Raw genomic sequence first — 19,210 nt, 5'->3', positions numbered from 1 at the left:
TCACAACTTTGACGCAGATGTATAGCTAATAGTCCACCGTGTTCCCGAACATATAAGATATTATTATGCAATGTAGTATTTGCATGTACATGTTCATTCATGTTCCAAACCGTATATCCTCACTTGAAGACAGCTATTTGGCCAAATAGCTATGAATGTGTGCGTGAGTGTCCAAAGCGCATCAACATCCATTCATTTTTTTGAATGATAGAGTCAAGTTATCAATTTCTTTCTGGTCCACAAACAGCTCATCCTTGACGTATTTATGTCGTTGACAAGTAGCATCCATTGACCAGCAGATGGCGAACCTCTCCGTGAAATGATGGAAATTTGACTTTTGACCTCTGCTGCGCTTTAATAGAAGCGATAGTTTTGTCATCCTCAGTTGAAGAAATTACTACATTACAAATAGCTACCTCTAATATAAATTAAATCTGTCTTATATTCAATTTCATCTTAACAAAAGTCTTCTATGTTGAAGTTATCAGGAGTAGCAAGTTGGAGTCATGTAAAATTATACAAATGTTATTAGAATAAAACAGTGCCATTTGCCTATTTTCATATAACAAGCGATTGTTAAATGATTGCCTATTGACAAGCTGGGACAATCAAATGATAAAGATGTTACCGAGAGGTTTGTCATGAGTTGTAGGATCTCATTTGCATTCCTTTCCCTGTCCCCTTCCTGACAGCCCACAATATTGTGAGACTGCTAAGTCAGGTAACCAGTACGTGTGAAGCCACCACCGAGGACCACTTTTTTCTGGGAGGTTCGGGAGCAAGCTGGGGCAGGCAAACTCCTCCCCGCCCGCTCGCCTATAAAGCCCCCCTGGCACCCGTCTCTCGTCGGGGTTTGCAAACTTCCACCCGAGGGGACGTTAACGTCAGCCACGGTCCACCAACCGCTGCAACATCTCCAGCACCGCAAACCACCCCAAGCAAGCAACCAAGATGGCGCCCTTTGAGAAATCCATGGAGATGATGATGCCCTTCAAGCAGAGGAAGTGCTTGGGTGAGTGATGGAAAAATGGATGCAAACATGGAATGATTTGTATTTTTCTTACGTTACTATTCATAAGACTGATTACAGCTAGGGCTCTTCAATCGGGGTCCAGTGACATATAAAACGTGCAGAATACCGCACCATGTGGACCAGGATGGAAACCCCCTGGATTAGACAGTTGAGAATTTTTTATTTTTTTTTGCAATTGGGACCTCATTCCTGTTTTATAAGGATTTTATTTGTTTTATTTTATTTTGAATTCTGTAGTTGAGGTTCAAATCACTTTAAATTGTTTTTTAAAACACACTTTTATTTGGGGGGAAAGTGCTTCATTTTATTAGGTCAAATTTTATTTATTTTTTTAAATGTGACATGGGTGAGGAGTGCAAAAAAAGAAAAAAGATTTGTAAGTCTTGTGTAATGATGTAAACTACAATTCCCAAAGAACTGTCAACCTGTCTTAATTTATAAACTCCAAAAGTTTATGTGTGAAAATAATAGAGAGACAAAACAAATGACATTTGTTGTTTCAATTCTAGTTATTTTTAATTCAATTCACAACCTCCAGTCAGACAGGACCTTCTCCTGGAATAGTCCAACAGAGCTAAAGGGGTCTGTCGCCTTCATTTATTTTTCCTCCAACGTGAGGCAACGTTTAAAAGACAAACCAATTTAAGAGGTAAAAAGTTATTTTCTTCCTAGAAACAAGAAAAGATGAGGTGTGCAGCATTCGCTCCAAATTCCCCAACAAGCTGCCCGTGAGTTGCTTCTCTTGCGTGCCTTTTGTATCAAAACTTGGCTTCCAGCTGATAACTGTTTTGTGTTGAAGGTAATTGTGGAACGTTACATCCGTGAAAAGACTCTCCCCCTTCTGGACAAGACTAAGTTTTTGGTTCCCTTTGAGCTCACCTTGGGTCAGTTCCTCTGCCTGCTCAGGTAAAATGATCTCAGCTCAAGCTTGAGTTAACTTCCACGTTAATGCGTTTCATTCTCTCTGTCCTGCCAGAAATAAGATTGACCTGGAATCCACCCAGGCTCTCTTCCTGTTGGTGGCCGAGAAAAGCATGTCCTGCATGTCCTCCAGCATGGGGGAGGTCTACTCCCACCATAGCGACCAAGACGGTTTTCTCTACATCACCTACGCCTCACAGGAAATGTTTGGAGCGCCCCGACCGGTGGGGCCGCCATGCTGAACCGGGACCGACACGAGGCCCATTTAATGGACATTTGAAATATGCCCGGACGAGAGCGGCTTGACGCAGCTTAAGTTTCGCACAGTTTATGTCATGGGGGAGATTGATCTGTTCAATCAGGCAATAGTCAAGAAAGAAAATTCCCTCTTGAGTACTGTGAGCAAAGTTTTTACACGTACAGAAACTTAGATAAATGTCCATAGTTGGGGCACATTGACATCTTGCCAGAGAAGTGCAGTGCAGGCAAGGCAAAGTGCTACTGGTGGCACTGCTCCGAGCCTCCACGGTGCACAAACAGGCTCAAAGTCATGCTGCTAATCCTCGTTGCACTTGTTCCTCCTCTCTTGCATCACTTCTTCCTTCCTCAACAATGTGAATTCTTATCTCAGAGTTTTCATCGCAAGGACGATTGCGACACTGTGACGTATTTCGGTAATCAAAAAGAAATAAACGTCCATTTATTACATTGACTTGGTGTGGTATTTTTGAATGACAACAGTGACATGCTTTAGATGTGTTTATGTAAGGCTGAATGGAGTTCACATAGTAACAAATATAAATTGTAACTAGTTGTCGGGCAGATTTTTCCTAGAGCTCGCTTTGGTACCCTTCAGTGAGGGCACAGTACCCACCCACTCAAAGTTTCTCTTAATACATGTTGTCGGGTTCATTTGTGATATCAGAGGCAGGGCACACCATTGAGTGGTTAACAGCCAATCACAGGGCACATATATACAGCTCTTATAAAAACTCTACACACCCCTGTTCAAATGCCTGTTTTTTTTGTGATTTCAAATTGAAATCAAAAAATCATTTCAAAACGTTTCCACTATTAAAATGGCTCAAATATATAAAATACACATTTTAGAGACTGGAAGTAAAAAGAAAAAAAAAAACATAAATGATATGGTTGCATAATGTGTACACTTGCTAAAAACTAGGATGTCGCTGTATCCAGAACTAACCAATCACTCAAGTCATTCAAACACATGTAAAACAGGAGACAGCATACACAGCCAGCATTTAAAGAGCTTCTGGGCAATCTTAAACAGATTATTTATTTATTTATTTATTTATTTATTTATTTATTTATTTATTTATTTATTTATTTATTTATTTATTTATTTATTTATTTATTTATTTTATTTATTTATTTATTTATTTTATTTATTTTATTTATTTTATTTATTTATTTATTTATTTATTTATTTATTTATTTATTTATTTATTTATTTATTTATTTATTTATTTATTTATTTATTTATTTATTTATTTATTTATTTATTTATTTATTTATTTATTTATTTACACAACGTATAATCCACTGTAGGTCTTCTCTAAACATACCATTTGGAATTATGGCCAAAAGGTTCAACCTTGGTCTCATCAGACAAAAATTGAACTCTCCAAATTCATGTCGAAAAATATGTCATTTGTATCTGTAATTTAATGTCATTTATTTAGAGAAATTCTCACAAGAGTGTTGCCAAGCTAATTAGTGAGTGTTACATATTGGGTGACCAGCACCCATTTGTCCCCTAGTTGTACTTGACATAATGTTCGTTTACACACAGGTGACCAATTCCTCACCTTGGCTCTGAGAACCTGCACTATGCGCATTATTAGTTGCATAGGTGGCAAGGTTCACTATGTCACATGTATTTATTTTTAGATCTACGAGACGTGACTGGAACAGAAACATTGGGAGGGCGAGAGGCAACAAGGCGAGACTGTGAAGCCGCAAATAAGACCCAAAAAGGAAGGAAGAGGGGAACATTGGGAGGTCTTCCTGACGGAAGAGGACAGGAAAACGGAAAGAATGAATAGGAGAGAACAGTAGGAGTGCGGCAGTCTATGTACTATGTATGTATGTCTTAGTCTTACACAAGAAGCACAAGCACGCACCGAGACATGAAATCTTTCCTCGGCTCACTTCACATCGCTGTGGACATTCCGGCAACCTTGTGCTACTTCAGAAGCAGGTCAAAATGACTTTGTATGTGTTTAAGGGACGTGAATATCACGGGTTCAATAGTGTCCAGAAAGACATCTTTATATGATCCTTTTATCCTTTGATTACAAACAGCATAATGTTACGCAATACATTATGATAAATATTTTTACATAAGCCAAGCGGGGTGAGTCTGTTGTTTACAATTCTTGCATCAACATTGTAAAGAACACATGTGAAACTTCAGCATCAATAAAGGGGGGGGGGGGGGTGACGTCAGTGCCTCCCTAGTCATGAACCACACCGCACGTCACTGATGAGAACCTAAATATGACCTCATTTCCAGAAACTGAAAACAAAATCATTAGGGATTAAGTGATTCAACTGTGTCCAATAATAGGCCTTCCTGTGGGTTCTTCTAGTGAATGAGGCATAGATGACGCATTCTCTGTTTTTATGAATAGGCGCTTTTTTGCTCCTACGCTTGCACTGTAATGTGCTATGGCTCAATTTGGCCAACAGAGGGCGGTTGATATCATGAAGCGGAATCACCAACCCAGGCGGCTCAATGCCGCACTGGTTAGCACGTCCGTCTCGCAGTTAGGAGGATGCCGGCTCGATTCCACTTCCCGTGTGGAGTTTGCATGTTCTCACCGTGCCCGCGTGGGTTTTCTCCGGGCACTCCGGTCTCCTCCCACATCCCAAAATCATGCTTGATAGGCCGATTGAGCACTCCAAATTGCCCCTAGGTGCGAGTGCGGATGGTTGTTCGTCTCTGTATGCAACCTGTTCAGGGTATCCCCCTTTTCCTGCCCGATAACTGCTGGGATAGGCTCCAGCACGCCCGCGACCCCCATGGGGACAAGCAGTATAGAAAATGGTTATGGGTCACCAACCCTTTGGAAATTCTTGGATACTACTACTACTGATTGATTTTGATGCACACTTCTGAAATAAATGCTCAAAGTACCTTTCATAATAGTATACGTCATCACCCGTTACGAGAAGACACTAATCATGTGTGATGAGTTGTCAAAATAATTAGGAAACAGATATAATAAATATCAATAAGCAGCATTTTTTTAACTCTGCCAGTGTTTCTCGTCTTTGATTAATAATTCGGAGATATATACAGACAGATCTCAGTTCCTACATTGGAAATGATGACGTAAAATGCGACGTGTCGTAAAATAAAAAATATTCGAATGAAATACATAAAATGTACAACAATCAAACAAACAAAAATACAGCACAATGATGAATGATTGTTCCTTTATGTGTCAACTTGTCAGGGTTGCACTCCCATAAAGCAAATATTGAACAAAACCTTCGTGGTCAGGAGCCAAACGATAAACATTTATTTTATTTATCTGGCAAAATAACAAAAATGGAAGCATTTGGAGTCAACACCAGGAAATACAAAAATATAGATGAAATGATATATTTCCTCTTTCTCCAAATTATATTATTTGGATCATCAAATGATGTTGACTATATAATGTATACTAGGACATCTTTTTCACATAGGTGTAAATTTAGATTCAACATCCCGCTACCCAATGAAGTGGTTCGGGATGTAGCAACTTTCTCTCACGTGGAAAATCACTCCACTCTCCCCCTCCTAATTTACTTAGAGTACAGCTCTGGAAAAAATTAAGTGACCACTGCTAAATTATTACTTTTTGCTACTTATATATAAGTTTGAGTGAAATTAATATTTGTTTTATTATGTAAACTACTAATCACTCCCAAATTCAACAATTCATTTTGAGCTGTGATTCTTTTGTACTCTTGAGGCTCTCTCGGGGTATGTGAGACAAGCTCTGATTAAAGAGTTCAAACTACATTGTGTGACAGTGGCTTGATTTCTTTTTAATCAGTACAGTTGAGTATTCATTTGCATTTAATCTTTTATATTGGTTGACGTATTTTGAAAATATTTTCACGCAAACGAAATTTACAGTGCAGTACATGTTTGTCATTGTGGTCGTGGCTGAAAAGCCCCGTATGCATGCATTGGTGTGGCACTTGCTTGGTGTAAAAAGTTTGAGAATCACTAATTTAGAGAATTTATTTGCAGAAAATGAAACAAAAAAAAAAGAAGAAAATAATCAGTGTTTCTTTGGTCTCTTAATTTTTCCTCCAGAGCTGCATTTTCTCATACAATAATTTCTCTTCTAATTCACAAGAAACCAACACCCCCCACCCCCCCCAGTCACTCTCTGGCGTGCGGAGAGTCCCAAACAGAAAGTGATGGTCTAATCCTGCATTGTGGTCACGCGCTTGGATGGGGGCACTAGGTGGTCGGGCAACGTGGCGGGCAGCTCGTGGCCCTCCAGCTTGACTTTGATTAGGTGGTTGGCCAGAGCGAACTCCTCGTCGTCGAGGAGGCCGTCTCTGTCCACGTCTGCCAGCTTCCAGATCTTTCCCAGCACCGTGTTGGGCAGTTTGGACTTGAGCATCTCCTTCTTGGCGGCAGCGCCGGAAACTTTGCCATGGATGGGCGAGAGCGTGTAAAAGATCTCGTCGTACGAGGGCTTGTCGCGGTTCACCACCCACTCCAGGTCGTCGATGCCCTCGCCGGCCCCCTCGCCGTAACCGTGACCGAAGGGGCCGCTCATGGTTCCCTCAAAGGCACCGCCCTTGACTGAGTTGCTGGGCAGCGCCGCCTCCTCCTGGCGCACCAAGGCCATGAGGCGGGCGATGTCGTTGGCCAGCATGTCTTCCACTGCTTCCAGCAGCTTGGGCTTCATGGGGGCAAACTTGGAGAAGTCCTGAGCGTTGAGCATCTCCTAAGAACAGAAAACAGGAATTGGGGATAGAAATAGATTGGTCTTTCAGTGGTAGAGCACAAGCAGGATTTCCTGGCAAACCAGGAAAAATACATTTGGTCCACATCCTGGAGGGCAATGTCGGGAAAGAGGTGAAGATGAAGCCGGCCTGCCGACCGGGTACGTTTCCAGTCAAACGTCGGTTCACAAACAAATTCTGTACCGCTATGTGAGCGGTCTTAGCATCTACGCACAACGCTCTCTTGTTTCTCTTTTCACAAATATTTTAATAATATTGAAAAATCAATTAACAGGTGAGTCCGCTCAAAAAAAGATTGATTGTTTTTCTACATTGTTGCTCCAAAATTGTGTTCAAGTACAGGCCAGTAAAGATGTTATAATCAGTGTCGAGCGGTCCCATACACTATATGGACGGTTATCGGTCATTTCCACTTTACCTGCATCTTAGCAAGGTTGGGGAAGTCTCCAGGTGAGATTTGGTGCTCCTTCTCCACCTTCAAGTAGATGTCGCCCAAGTTGGCAATCAGCTCTTTCTTCTTCGAGTCCTTTCCAAACACACTCGGCATTTCCTTCTTGAGTGAGCAGATAATGTAGGCGTGAACCTGAAAAAGAATTTAAAAAATAAATAAATCACGCACGTCACATATTGTCACCGTAATGTCCCGTAACATTGCCTTTGAGTTTTTACACACTATTTACTCATTTTAAGTGTCAAATCTATGAATTCTCTTGGACACACGGTCTTTTTATTTATTTATTTTAATTTCCTGAAAAGTAGTCAATGTATATGTAACGATTCCGCCTGAAAGCGACCATATGTTTTCTTTATAGACAGGTAAAACAGAGAGACTACGGATACAACAGTGGGACTCGGCTAATTGTGCCCAAGCGACTGAGAACACTTTACTTTTCATGTGACCGCATAAGGGCGTGAAGTGATTTTGGAAGCCTTAACCTTTGCGAGACGCGCTCGCTTGATGAGGTCGTTGAGTTTTCGTAAAGCAGCGTTGCGGGGCAAGGACTGGATGTCCGTGAAGAGGTCTTGCTCCTCGGCCTCAAATAACTTCCTGTTGTCCGGTACCAGCAGGGGTTGGGCCCAAAACGAGCCGATGTACACACGCACTACCTGGGGGGGAGGTGGAGACACGTTGACACATGAGCAGGCTCACTCGCATCAGTGACAGTGATGACACAGCAATGTGGGTTGAAAGAATAAACAGACAGTAAAAGTGCATTTGTGAAATGTAAACAGCCGCATGAGGTAGGGTGTGAGGAAAGAAAAACAGTGAGACACTTCAAGTCCTTTAACGCACATTCTTGCAGGCTGCAAAGTCAGTGAATAATTATCCACATGACCCTGTAGGATCCATTTATGACTTTTGTCCAAGTTCAAACATTAACTTGGCCAGAGTAGGTCATGTGGCACCAAACGTTTTATTCCACCAATACAAAATTGGCCAAAATGCCGTGTTAAGCGATGTTACAAAAAAAGTTGACATGCCTTTCTCTCAAAAGAAAAAACTCTTGAATCTTGAAGTAACGTTTAAACTGCTGTACAAGTGTTGAGCCTAAGATCCGTACTGAGGTGGGGAAACTCATAAATACACAGCTCCTTCCTCATGGAAACAGGTAAAAATGAAGGTTCCGATTCTTATTGAACACTTTCAACCTGAAACCAGTCACTAATTTGACAAGTTGATACTAAGGAACACGGCTGATTGTTGTGTTAAGAGATTGCATGCATTTGGCTCGTCCTGTTAAACCTGTTTTATGGGTCCGTTGTCCGTCTTGAGCGGAAAAGTAATTAAAAAAATTCTCGACTTAATAAATGGTTAAATAAAAAATGTTATACAGTACATAATAGCTCAACATATAGGAATTATGTATAATATTGTGTTGAGATTTGAGGGGGGGGGGGACTACGAGAATTCATTAGTAATCAATCACCCAACAAAAAGGAGCAACGATATATATATACATATATATATATGATCCATGGAAGTAATGTCCAAAAAACAAAGCAGTTTATAATAATGTCTAAATACTGTATATGTGGCAAATACTGATTGATGTATAGAGCCTCGTATAAAGTATCTGAACAGGAGCAAATGTTAACACAAAAAATTCACAATCAGTCGTGTGTACCTCAGGCGTGTTGATGATTTTCCCCAGGGACCACATCAGCGCCCCGTAGACCCTCATCAGTTGCTGGGTGCTGATCTGGTCGGCCTTGTTCAGAACCACGCGCATTTTGTCCTCGTGGTTTTTGAGCGCGCGGATCACCTCGGAGAACTCGTCGGAGATGTCCAGCTTGTGGGCGTCGAACAGCAGGATGATGCGGTCCACGCGCTCCGCAAACCATTCCAACACGGCGGCAAAGTCGTACCCTGCAGGCGGGAGGAACACGTGGCGGTGAGGAGTTCACGTTTACTTTTCATGCCCTGTTGTGTGATTTTGTGCCACAATTCTTTGACGTACACACACATGGCTTGTAGCCAACTGTTTTTTCACATCCGCTTCCACGGAGGAACTAATACATGCAAATTTGGTTCTTTGCCCAAGCGTTTTGACACTGAGTAGTACATCCAGAAGTTTCATTACCTCAAAATGAGAGTTCATGCATTCTTCCCAAGAACATCAATTAAGTCAATTACAATACACCATCAAGAGAAACTATGTACATACATGGAAGAATTTACAAATGTCCATGATAAGAATTTTGTTTGCAGCATACATAATACGCTTTTAAGAGTGGACGTATGAGCGTCAGTGTTAATGTATACGCAGTGTAAATAAGTCAAGTGAGTTGTGTGCTATTTTCTAAACTTTCAAACTAACAAATGTCATCTTTGTTTGAACTTAAAGACAAGGTGCAGCGAGTTCCCAAGGTCAGCAGCACCTCAAAGTGAACTGAATATTTAAATCGGTTTTAAATGGATGTCTTACAAGCCATCGGATTGTTTTAAAAGGCCATTGCTGATATTAAATGACCAATATCGGTGCTGATAATTGATCTGTCCCTGTTCAACATTTTAAATGTTTGTAATTTCTACATATTAACTGGCTAAGAATGTAACTTTAAAGAAATATATCAATTTGAAAGGCTAACTCTGGAAGAAATTATTTGCAGTTCAATCGTTTTACATTTGTTTCCAAATGCAAACATATTAGAGCTCGATCAGTCTTCAAAAACTGACCGTCCGACCTCAGCAGTTCCACTGAATCCTTATCTTTATAGACGAGCAGTGGGTGGGAAGAATTACAGAATAGATTTGATTGAAGGCGTGTCATCGGATCTCTGCAAATTTATCTCACTGGGGCCCGATCTGCAATCAGCATCGCATATCTGCTGCGCACGCATTCCTTCCAACCCTTTGTTTGCGTGTGTGTGTAAAGGCGGAGGGGAGAGCGTGGCACTGGACAGGCGGAGGCCGGGAGGGAAAGAATGAGATAACAGGGGCCAATAAAGAACTAAAGGAGCTTGCGACAGCGAGTGAGGGCACGTGAAAATACATTTCCCTGTCTGTGCGCCTAGCATGTGTGAGAAGAGAGAGGAAGACATGTTTCAAGATCCCTTTGGGAGACAGCGGAGGACGTTTTGCTCATTCTATCTGCTTTCTATTTTTTCAACACGTCAGGAAATGCAGGCCTGAGGGACAGCTGCACAAGCATGAGGCTCACTTATAGCCAGCTCGCATGGACAACTGCTGCTGCTTTAACATACGACGACGACACCCGGGGATGCACAAGCGCAACATGCCGACCAGCCTTATAGGGAAAGAAAGTGGGCACTCTCACAGGCAAAGCAAACATGCATTTGGGAGAATTAAGTGACTCCTTCCATCAAACCAGACCCAACAGATTCTGGAACAGATACAAAATAGTTCCGAATCCACTCAAAATGGACAGTAACTGTTAAAGTCTGTTCTTCCTGGACTTTACAATCTACAGGCAGACAAGTAGAGGCAATTCCGAGTTGTGATGGTGTCGTCGGATGCACGGCAGGCGAGAGAGCCAGCTATGTTGGCAAGGCCGACTTTCCCAAAAAGAAAAAAAAATCCCCCAACTGTTGATTGAAATCAAAATCAAAGTACGAGCCCATGGACACCTTGACAGCGGCGGTGCATAAAGGCCTTCTTGGATTTCTTTAAACAGCTTCATTCGTCTTCCACAAAATCAATATTAATCAAACCACGGCTTTAAAAAGCGAAAAAACAAGTGACTTTTATAAGAAGCTCATTGAAATACACAATTGAACTGTTCGCCTCTGCGTTGAACTTGTGACTAAACTGAACGCTATGAAATCAATTTGACAGTTTTGGCTCGACCAAATCACAACAGCAATTTACATTAGTAATTTCACCAGTTTATGATTTACAAGATAACACTGAACCCCATTTCTTGACCACACCAAAAACAACATTATATCATGATTTTTGTGCTTTGACACGTTTTTAATTCTTTCAAGGAGTCAGCGACAGGATGCCTCGTTGGACCTCAATTGCCGTCTTGAGCTTTTCGAGTCCAGCAGACATTCCACCCAGCAACTGTCACTTTGACGGGGCTCCATAAAAAAACATTGCCCGCACTGTTTAACCCCCATGTATACAAAATATGCGCTGCACATTGTACACACTGTATATACTAGCTGTGTGCTAATGCTCCATTACAGGGCAAGAATATTAGCTTTGAGCAAGTGCTGGTACGCAAGCTTCCTGTCGTCTGGTGCCTGCTATCTGCATAGTGTTTCAAGTCTACACGCGCTTGTTTGTATATGATACAGTAGAGTACAGCATTGTATCATTGTTTATACACAAACAGGGGAAACTGGTGTGTGTGGACTAGTGTACCGTGCACTCATAAAAAGTGCATCAAACATTTCTCTTTTGGTAGAGTCAAGGTCACCTCAATAGGCATCACAAATTCAGTACATTTAAACCGCTATTAGTCAGAATCAGTTTTTGTTCTGTTTGTTTGCAAGGCCCTTTTAAATGTCTCTTTGCTGAACTCCTCGATTCGCTCCAGCTGCAATTTTTTTCCTGCGCTGTCATGGGAATAATGGACTCAATAAAAAACAGATTGCATATCAGCGCACTGAGCGAGGAACGAGCACGCGGGGGGTGCCGACCTTCTTGTGGAAATTCACGATTCTCCGCTTTACTTCCTTTTCTCTGACGACAGAAGCCCTCTATTGCTGCGTGTACACTTCCTCTTGTAGCGTGCAGAAAACGGAAGACGTTTTTGCAAGTCGAGTCCCACGAAAATTGTGCATGTGGCACTTTTGAAGTGAGAGTGCAGCATGTGAAAAGTGACTAAAAACGGATGTGTGGCGTTTCCTCGCGTAGTGGTCGAGGACATTTATTTACTGCAGATAGCACTAGCACTGGAATTGGGGGAAGGTGTTAAATGATGCAGGCCTCAAAGGCATTTGGCAGTAGTAAGGTGCTTACAGTTATCTAGTGATACGGTTTCACTGAAAGAGAAAAAAACAAGGTAATTTGAGGTGTGGCATTTCATTATTCAACTTTGATGAATATTCAGTGCGAAATGTGAAACTGTGAAATGACTTGATGATGTCATTAGGATGAACAGAAAGCAAACGTGGAGTGCAAAGAGAGGGCAGCCTGGAAAAACACAAGGTGGAGTGACAGAATGTGAACTAAAAGTTTTGGAGATTTTTTTTTTGGCCTGTTTTGTTGGATTTGGGGCTCAAACTGTTATAAAAGTTGGCAATCATGAGTTCATATTTCAACTTCCTGTTTGCTTATTCATGCATGTGTTGGTCTGTGTTGTATTTGTGGGGTGTGGTGAGTAGGGAATGATGCGGATTTGCCAAACCTCGACTGATCCTCTGCTTCTCTCCTGACAGGATGCCGGGAGTGTCGATGATGCTGATGCTCTCCAGGACCGGGTTGGGCAACTGGGCGCACATGAACCTATTTAGGAGAAAAAGAGGGAGGGGGCATCAAGTACAGTATAAAGAGGAAGAGAAGAAAAAGAAGGAAGTGGAAAAAGAGCATGAAGCAGGATGGAAGAGGTGTGGGGAAAAAAAAGGTCAGTGTGCACATAAATTGAAAAGTAAATAGACAATAATGGAGTTTTGAATAACTCGTTTTCAAACTCAAACATGTGAGTAACGCCCTTCAAGACGGTTTAATATTTGTCAAGCTGGATAATATTGGCACAGTTGGAACTTGGGATACAAACCACTTTGATATGCAGAGAATTTCCATTTTTTATAGCTTATAGCTTGCAGTCTTTTAAGAGTTCACTCCAACAACTTCACAACATTTTCTAAAACAGATAGCCTATCGTGAAAACACCTGTTGGTAAGACATAAATCAGAATACGGTAGACCAGATCGAGTTATCCTAAGATTATGCAAACCCTGGGGCCTGACTGTATATATATATATATATTTTTTTTTAATTAAAAGTTAGAATATGCACAGGCATATGGAACAAAATTGTCAAAACAGCCCAGAGATCTTAGAGAAGGTCTTCGCATTCAGTCAAATTGAAGCGACACTCACAAAAAAAAAAGCTCAGAGGTACTGGGTCATGAGACTGAGCAAGAAGCCCTGCTTTTACATTCATACCGAAAACACACAAAGGCATGAGCACGCGCACACACTCGCACCACAAACCCCAACAGAGGTCTCATAGCACACAATGAAAATAGGAAAATCCAAAGAGGAATGAAAACTGAGCATGTGACATACATGTGCTCTGCTGCTGTAATGCTATGCTGTTTGTTCTAGATAAGAAACACGCAGGATTTTTCCGCCCATCAGTCATAACTGCCGGCATACTTTGGAATTTTGGCTCAGGGCTTTCCATTTAGCCGTCAATCCCAATAGTTTCCACACAGAGCTTGTCTAAAAAAATGAAGGGATGAGGTGGAATTCTATGAACGGCCTGCAACTGTGCGAAATGCGTCACTCTTTACTTATGTACCGAGTGGGTGCAAGAACCTGCAGCTGGACATCTTCGCTAAAATAACACCAAGGGTTAATATCCATGTCCTGTGACTGAAGGTGGGGTTCATGCCTCACTTTTGACCTTTGACCTTCCACCTACTTCCTGTTGACAAAGAGGAAATGGGTGTGGAAGCAGCCATCTTGAGGTACAGAATAGAGATTTGTCTCATGTTTCGAGGGTCCAATCGTCTGCATGAGAGCATCTAACCATATATTTACTGACATTTGCGTCTACCTAGTATGTAGAGGAGCCCCGCTAAATTTGTCCCTCTATTGTTTCCAACTTTGTTTGAGCCTGTGCATGGGTCGGATTCAGGAAAAGCGCAGAGTCAGTGTCCTGGAATTAAAGGCCAAGAGAAGGGCAGGGCGAAGCCAGACCGGTCGGTGCGAAACTTGGACTTTGCTGACTCAGCTTTTACTGATAGCGCCTCAATTTGCAGCCCCCGGCTGACTGTGTAACTACAAAGGCCAAGCAATTGAAGCTTCTGTGTAAAGGGCTGAAAGGCATTTAGTAGTAGTAGTAGTAGTGTCAAAGGGCTCAAAAGAAGGGGAAAGAAAAAGACAGCCGTTGTTACCTTTGGAGTTTGAAGGAGTGAGGATCATATGACTAACTTGTGTTTCCATTCTTTATGAATAACAGCTCCTATCAAAGGTGAGCCAGCAAGTTAAAGAGTAATCATGACGACTGTTCAACAACGGAACCCTTAAATTAGCATCTGACCCTCCGCTCATGGACCATAGTAACATACAGGAATTTAAATGATTTGAAAGCATTGCTCTTCACTTAGCAATAGGCCAAAGCAATTCCCTCTTCGCAGCTACAACGCTTTGTATGTAGCCTACACATGGTTGCCAAACAGAGCAAAAGAGAGTTGCAAACTCCATTCAAAGCAAGCCACAGGTCTGTGACACTACGGGACGGCGTCCAAAACGGTGACAAATGATGCAGAGATGGACAATGGGCTTTGTTTACACACACAATCTTATCTGGCTTCCCCTCACATCTGTAATACACTCGGACGGATGAATCGTCCACTGTGAAGTCCGGCACCGCCGCTCTTTTAAAGGTCTTATCTGAGATGCGGTTTTTTGTTTATCTGCGCTTGACTGATGTTGTTTGGCAGAGTGTGGAAGGGCAAACAATCTGGAAAATTGCAGGAAGGGACCGCGATGGAAAGTGGAAATACTGTCATTGGATTGCTCTTGCTTGTCCTGATACATCAACAACTATGAAGCCGTATTAATTAGCTCTGCCTGATATACTACTTTTAAATTATTAGCCCCAAACCATGATGCTGCCGCCACCATATGTTGTAGTGGTTATGGTGTCCTTTTGGCATTTACGCCAAACATGCCTTTGGGAAAAAGTTCAACCTCGGGTTTACTGGACCATGACACACTTTTTACACATGTTTGGGATGAAACCACGTTACAATATTGAGTTGTGCACTTTATGAAATTGTGCAACTAAAGGCTCTGTATGAATGAGCTTTGACTCACCAACTACTATCTTTGGGACGCACAGGCTGAGTTAGTCTTGTTCAGAACGTGAAACAATGTCAGCCAATGACACATGTGAACCTTTAACCTGCTGGAGCAACTTCGATGCACAAGACCTGCACACAGTGGCGACAAGAAGGGAGAGGGCTTCCCTGCTGCTTGTGATAAGATTGTACAATTTGGAGGTAGAAGAATCTATTGCTTGGAAACATCACCTACAAGTCTGCCTTCAGTCAAGGGGCCACTTGACAAATGTGTCAGTGTCTAAGCCAGGTGTTGAAATTCTATGTGGGCGGAATGATACCTGACATGTTGACTGAAAAGTGGAAGGAAAATGAACCTACGTTACTTTGCCGTACATACAGGGAAATTCTTTCCATTCTATAATATACAGTGTATATCCGCAGTAGGGTCATGGGTCAGCTGCAACTTCTCCCAGCTTACTTTGGGTGAGAGGAAGGACGCATTCAGGCTAACAACAATTCAGATTTACACCTATGAGCTATTCAGTATTCAGTCTTCAACTAAGACAAGAGGCATGTTTCACTTTGTATAGGATGAGAACGTGAAAACCCCAAACGGGAAGATGGTTATGGTTCGAATCCAGAATCGCAGAACTGAGAGGAAGACATATTAAGCTATTGCCACAAAACAGTTTGGGAAGTGATGAAAGTGGGAAATTCACACAAACGTGACACAGCTAACGTCATTGTGTAATAGCTTGTAGCTGACTGAAAAAGAGTGAAAAGGGCGTGTAGGGGGGGGGTAGACTTCATTGACTTTACACTATAATACTTTAGTATTTTATTATTTGGATTTGATCACTTTTTGAAACTTGTGAGGAGATCTGTACCTGTTTAGGAAGGCGTTCCCAAATGCGTTGAGTTTGCGGAATGGCTTCTTCGGGTCGACTACCAGCGCGTTACCCGGGATCACCCCGTCCTGATCCCCGTGCATCACCGCGATAAACGAGTCTGTGGTCGGCTCGGGCCCGATGCGCATTCCCGGGAAGTCCTGCTCCATGAGATGGCGAATGAAAGTGGTTTTGCCGGTGGAGTACTGTCCCACCAGCAGCACCATGGGCTTGTTGTCGAAATCGGCATCTTCGAGGGCAGGAGAGTGGAAGTCGTGGAATCGATACGTGTCCTCCAGAGGGAACAGTTTGGTCCGGTAAAGCTGCCGTAGCCCGTCCGCCACGTTCTGAAACAGCTCGGGGTCCTTTTTTAAGGTTTTCCTAAACATAGTGTATGAAAGTTATTGACACAGCTGTGTCAGAATCCCCCTTGGACGTAAACCTGGTGTAACGATGAGGCTGTTTCGCAGCGCCTTGCAGGTTGACCGTCTGGATAAAGCAATGGCTGGGCGAGGTCTGGCAAGTTTTTGTCCCCACCCTCCGCGTTGCTAGCTAGCCATATAGTGCCACACGTTCCTCCGAGGACGAGTCAATCTTCGAACAGACACCAATTTAAATTTCTAGGATGTTTAAAAAAAACATACCTTTAGTTGAGAATTATATCGTAGTATATTAATAGATTTTTTTTGTCACTCGTTATTGCGAATAAGGTCAATAAGTTAGAAGGCTTTTTTTGTGACGTTCGGGTCACCTGACCTTGTACGGAAAGCGAGAGTGACCAATTGACATTCTCATGTTACAATCGAAAATAATTGGTCATGGAAGATCTACTTACAATTTATGGCATTTTGGGGGGATAGATATTAAACACAGACTTGTGCTGTGTCAATATGTGCACACTATTTCCTTTATAGTACATTATTCAGGCGTTACGCCATTTTGTTTGGGTGTCCGAATATCCAGAGATTAATTTGATACAATTGTGGGCACTCAAAATTAGCCACGATCCACTTAGAAAAGTAGTGATAATCGATATTCATTCAAAAGTTGATTATAGACCACAACGAATGGAAAAGAACATGCGTGAATATCAGCGCAGTAAATAATTTTATTTAATTGAAATAAAATGTACAAGAGAAAAATGTCTGGAAATTTCAGCTCTTGGCGTATTTTATAATTGTACTTTTTTTTGTCTTAGGTGCTACCCCTCCACATGCACACGCACGCATGCAAGCAAGAAATCTGAGGCAGACGCTAAGCACCAGGTTGCCTATTTCACCATATAAATGAAGAACAAAAAGGAGAAAATGCATATTCAATGAGTTTTATTGACAGAACACGAACAGAATACAACAAATGTGATATTTAGGATGTAGCCTGGTATGTAGGGGTTTGGGAAGATAAGAGGTGTCCCACCACAGATAACAGCAGCTCCACTGGAAGCCCAAGTTTTCCCATATGGAGATGCTGTTACAGCTGGTGAGACCCATAGCAGAGGAGCACAGCTGTCAGGCAGAACATGTGGAAAAGTGAATGTGGTATAACATTCATTCCATTGAGACAATGGGAGGAAAAATGCATCAGGTATTAGGAATAACAACTACACATTTTATCAAGTGTTATGTGGTTCCCATTTTCATGATTACGTTAGAATTTGCACAGAAAAAGTTACACACAGGACATGACACACAACATATAAATGTCTAAATTTTAAATTGGGAAATCCCAACATGTCTTGTGATGAGCCTCAGCTTCTTGTTTGAGTAATAACTTCCAGACAGAAAACTGCCCACACGTGAAATAGTGCTGCCCCCTTCTGGTCACAGTGCGCTGACTGAAGAAATGATTTACTGATAATATCACAGCCTTCAAGTGATAACCCGTCTCACGCGTAATAAACCTAAAGTCAAGAACCATAGTGTCCTTGGATTTTAACCCCATTGACATTACATGTCTAATCTTATGACACCAATAAAATGAGGGAGAAGAAGACAAGACAAGGGAGTGATCAAATGTAACATGTAATAAATGTTTTACATATCAGAAATGTTTTACTAAGTGAACTGGAGTTATGTTTCAGTTCACTGTGTAAATCCTTTCTGAACCGTTTTTTTTAGAATTTCAGTAATATGAAGAGGTTTTGACCTTTAACCCTGTCCTCCAATGAAAAAAAAACAGGGCAATAAAAATAATTCAAGTTGCACATTCACCCTCGTTTCCTTCATTTAGTTGTTTTATAACAAAACTTACCTGTTATTTTTTAGTGTGTCGGCGCAGTTGAGCTGATTAAATTATTTACATTTACTATGATGATTATTGAAAAATACTTGCACAGAAAAAGTTACACACAGGACCATTACTCAATGGTCCTTGTGAAGTTGGTCCACAACGTCTTCGTAAGAGTCGAAACTGCGCGACAGAATTCATAAAGCTCAGCTCAGGGTATGTAAACTACATTACATAATACATACAAATACACCGCAAATAGGCTACAGTCAATTTTGCAGCTCAATAAGAAAATTAACCGAATATTTAAAATATATTTCATGTGAATGTATAAGAAGTCCATACTTACAGACTAAAAAAAGGAGCCTGCTGTAAGTCAAATAAACAAAAAAGGTAACAAATATAATGATTACATTGATAAAGCCACTAAGAGTGACGACCACATGGTACAGGTGCCGAAAACGGTCTTGAAGAAAGGTGACAAAGAAGAAAGGAAGAAAATGCTTGCGCATGGACTGGCTGTTCCTTAAGACAGCAAGGTGGGTGAGAAAGAAATTAATCATTACAATTACTGTAAATATGTAACAGACCCACCCTGCCCATAAAGTCAAAAAGCAAATGTCATTGTGGTCATTGTGTTTGTGCACCAACAAACACGCAATGTGATAAAAAAAAAAAAAAGAGAGAGAGAAAGACCAGGCATGCAACTTGAA

The 19,210-nt window shown here is 41.6% G+C and overlaps 2 protein-coding genes and 1 long non-coding RNA gene across 3 annotated transcripts; 2 read left to right on the top strand and 1 right to left on the bottom strand.

The window, feature by feature from the left end:
• The first annotated feature begins 739 nt into the window (after positions 1-739).
• On the top strand, positions 740-2,666 carry map1lc3cl (microtubule-associated protein 1 light chain 3 gamma, like). Its single transcript, XM_061279806.1, is given in 5 exon segments — positions 740-1,012; positions 1,706-1,761; positions 1,833-1,939; positions 2,010-2,173; positions 2,176-2,666. Coding segments are annotated over 5 exon segments (447 nt in total). The 5' UTR covers positions 740-951; the 3' UTR covers positions 2,235-2,666.
• A 2,816-nt stretch (positions 2,667-5,482) lies between these two features.
• ehd1a (EH-domain containing 1a) lies at positions 5,483-17,026 on the bottom strand. Its single transcript, XM_061278446.1, has 6 exons — positions 16,272-17,026; positions 12,778-12,875; positions 9,085-9,326; positions 7,895-8,065; positions 7,377-7,541; positions 5,483-6,939 (listed from the first exon to the last, which is right to left on the bottom strand). The coding sequence occupies exons 1-6, from the start codon at positions 16,658-16,660 to the stop codon at positions 6,406-6,408; spliced, it is 1,599 nt and encodes a 532-aa protein (XP_061134430.1). The 5' UTR covers positions 16,661-17,026; the 3' UTR covers positions 5,483-6,405.
• LOC133154067 (uncharacterized) lies at positions 12,595-18,480 on the top strand. The gene is made up of 2 exons (XR_009714424.1): positions 12,595-12,993; positions 17,470-18,480. It is a non-coding gene; the product is annotated as an uncharacterized LOC133154067 (long non-coding RNA).
• Positions 18,481-19,210: the final 730 nt, after the last annotated feature.

This window comes from Syngnathus typhle, linkage group LG1 (genome assembly GCF_033458585.1).
Source record: "Syngnathus typhle isolate RoL2023-S1 ecotype Sweden linkage group LG1, RoL_Styp_1.0, whole genome shotgun sequence".
NCBI classification, from domain to species: Eukaryota; Metazoa; Chordata; class Actinopteri; order Syngnathiformes; family Syngnathidae; genus Syngnathus; species Syngnathus typhle.
This window is presented reverse-complemented; position numbering and strand designations above follow the sequence as displayed.

What these genes read in the sequence shown, in the direction of transcription:
- ehd1a (XM_061278446.1), bottom strand. Translation starts at nt 16,660, where the DNA reads ATGTTTAGGAAAACCTTAAAAAAGGACCCCGAGCTGTTTCAGAACGTG. An exon ending in GAAGCAGAGGATCAGTCGAG is followed by an intron (nt 9,327 to 12,777) that starts GTTTGGCAAATC and finishes TCCCGCCTGCAG; the next exon opens with GGTACGACTTTGCCGCCGTG. An exon ending in AAATCATCAACACGCCTGAG is followed by an intron (nt 8,066 to 9,084) that starts GTACACACGACT and finishes CCTCCCCCCCAG; the next exon opens with GTAGTGCGTGTGTACATCGG.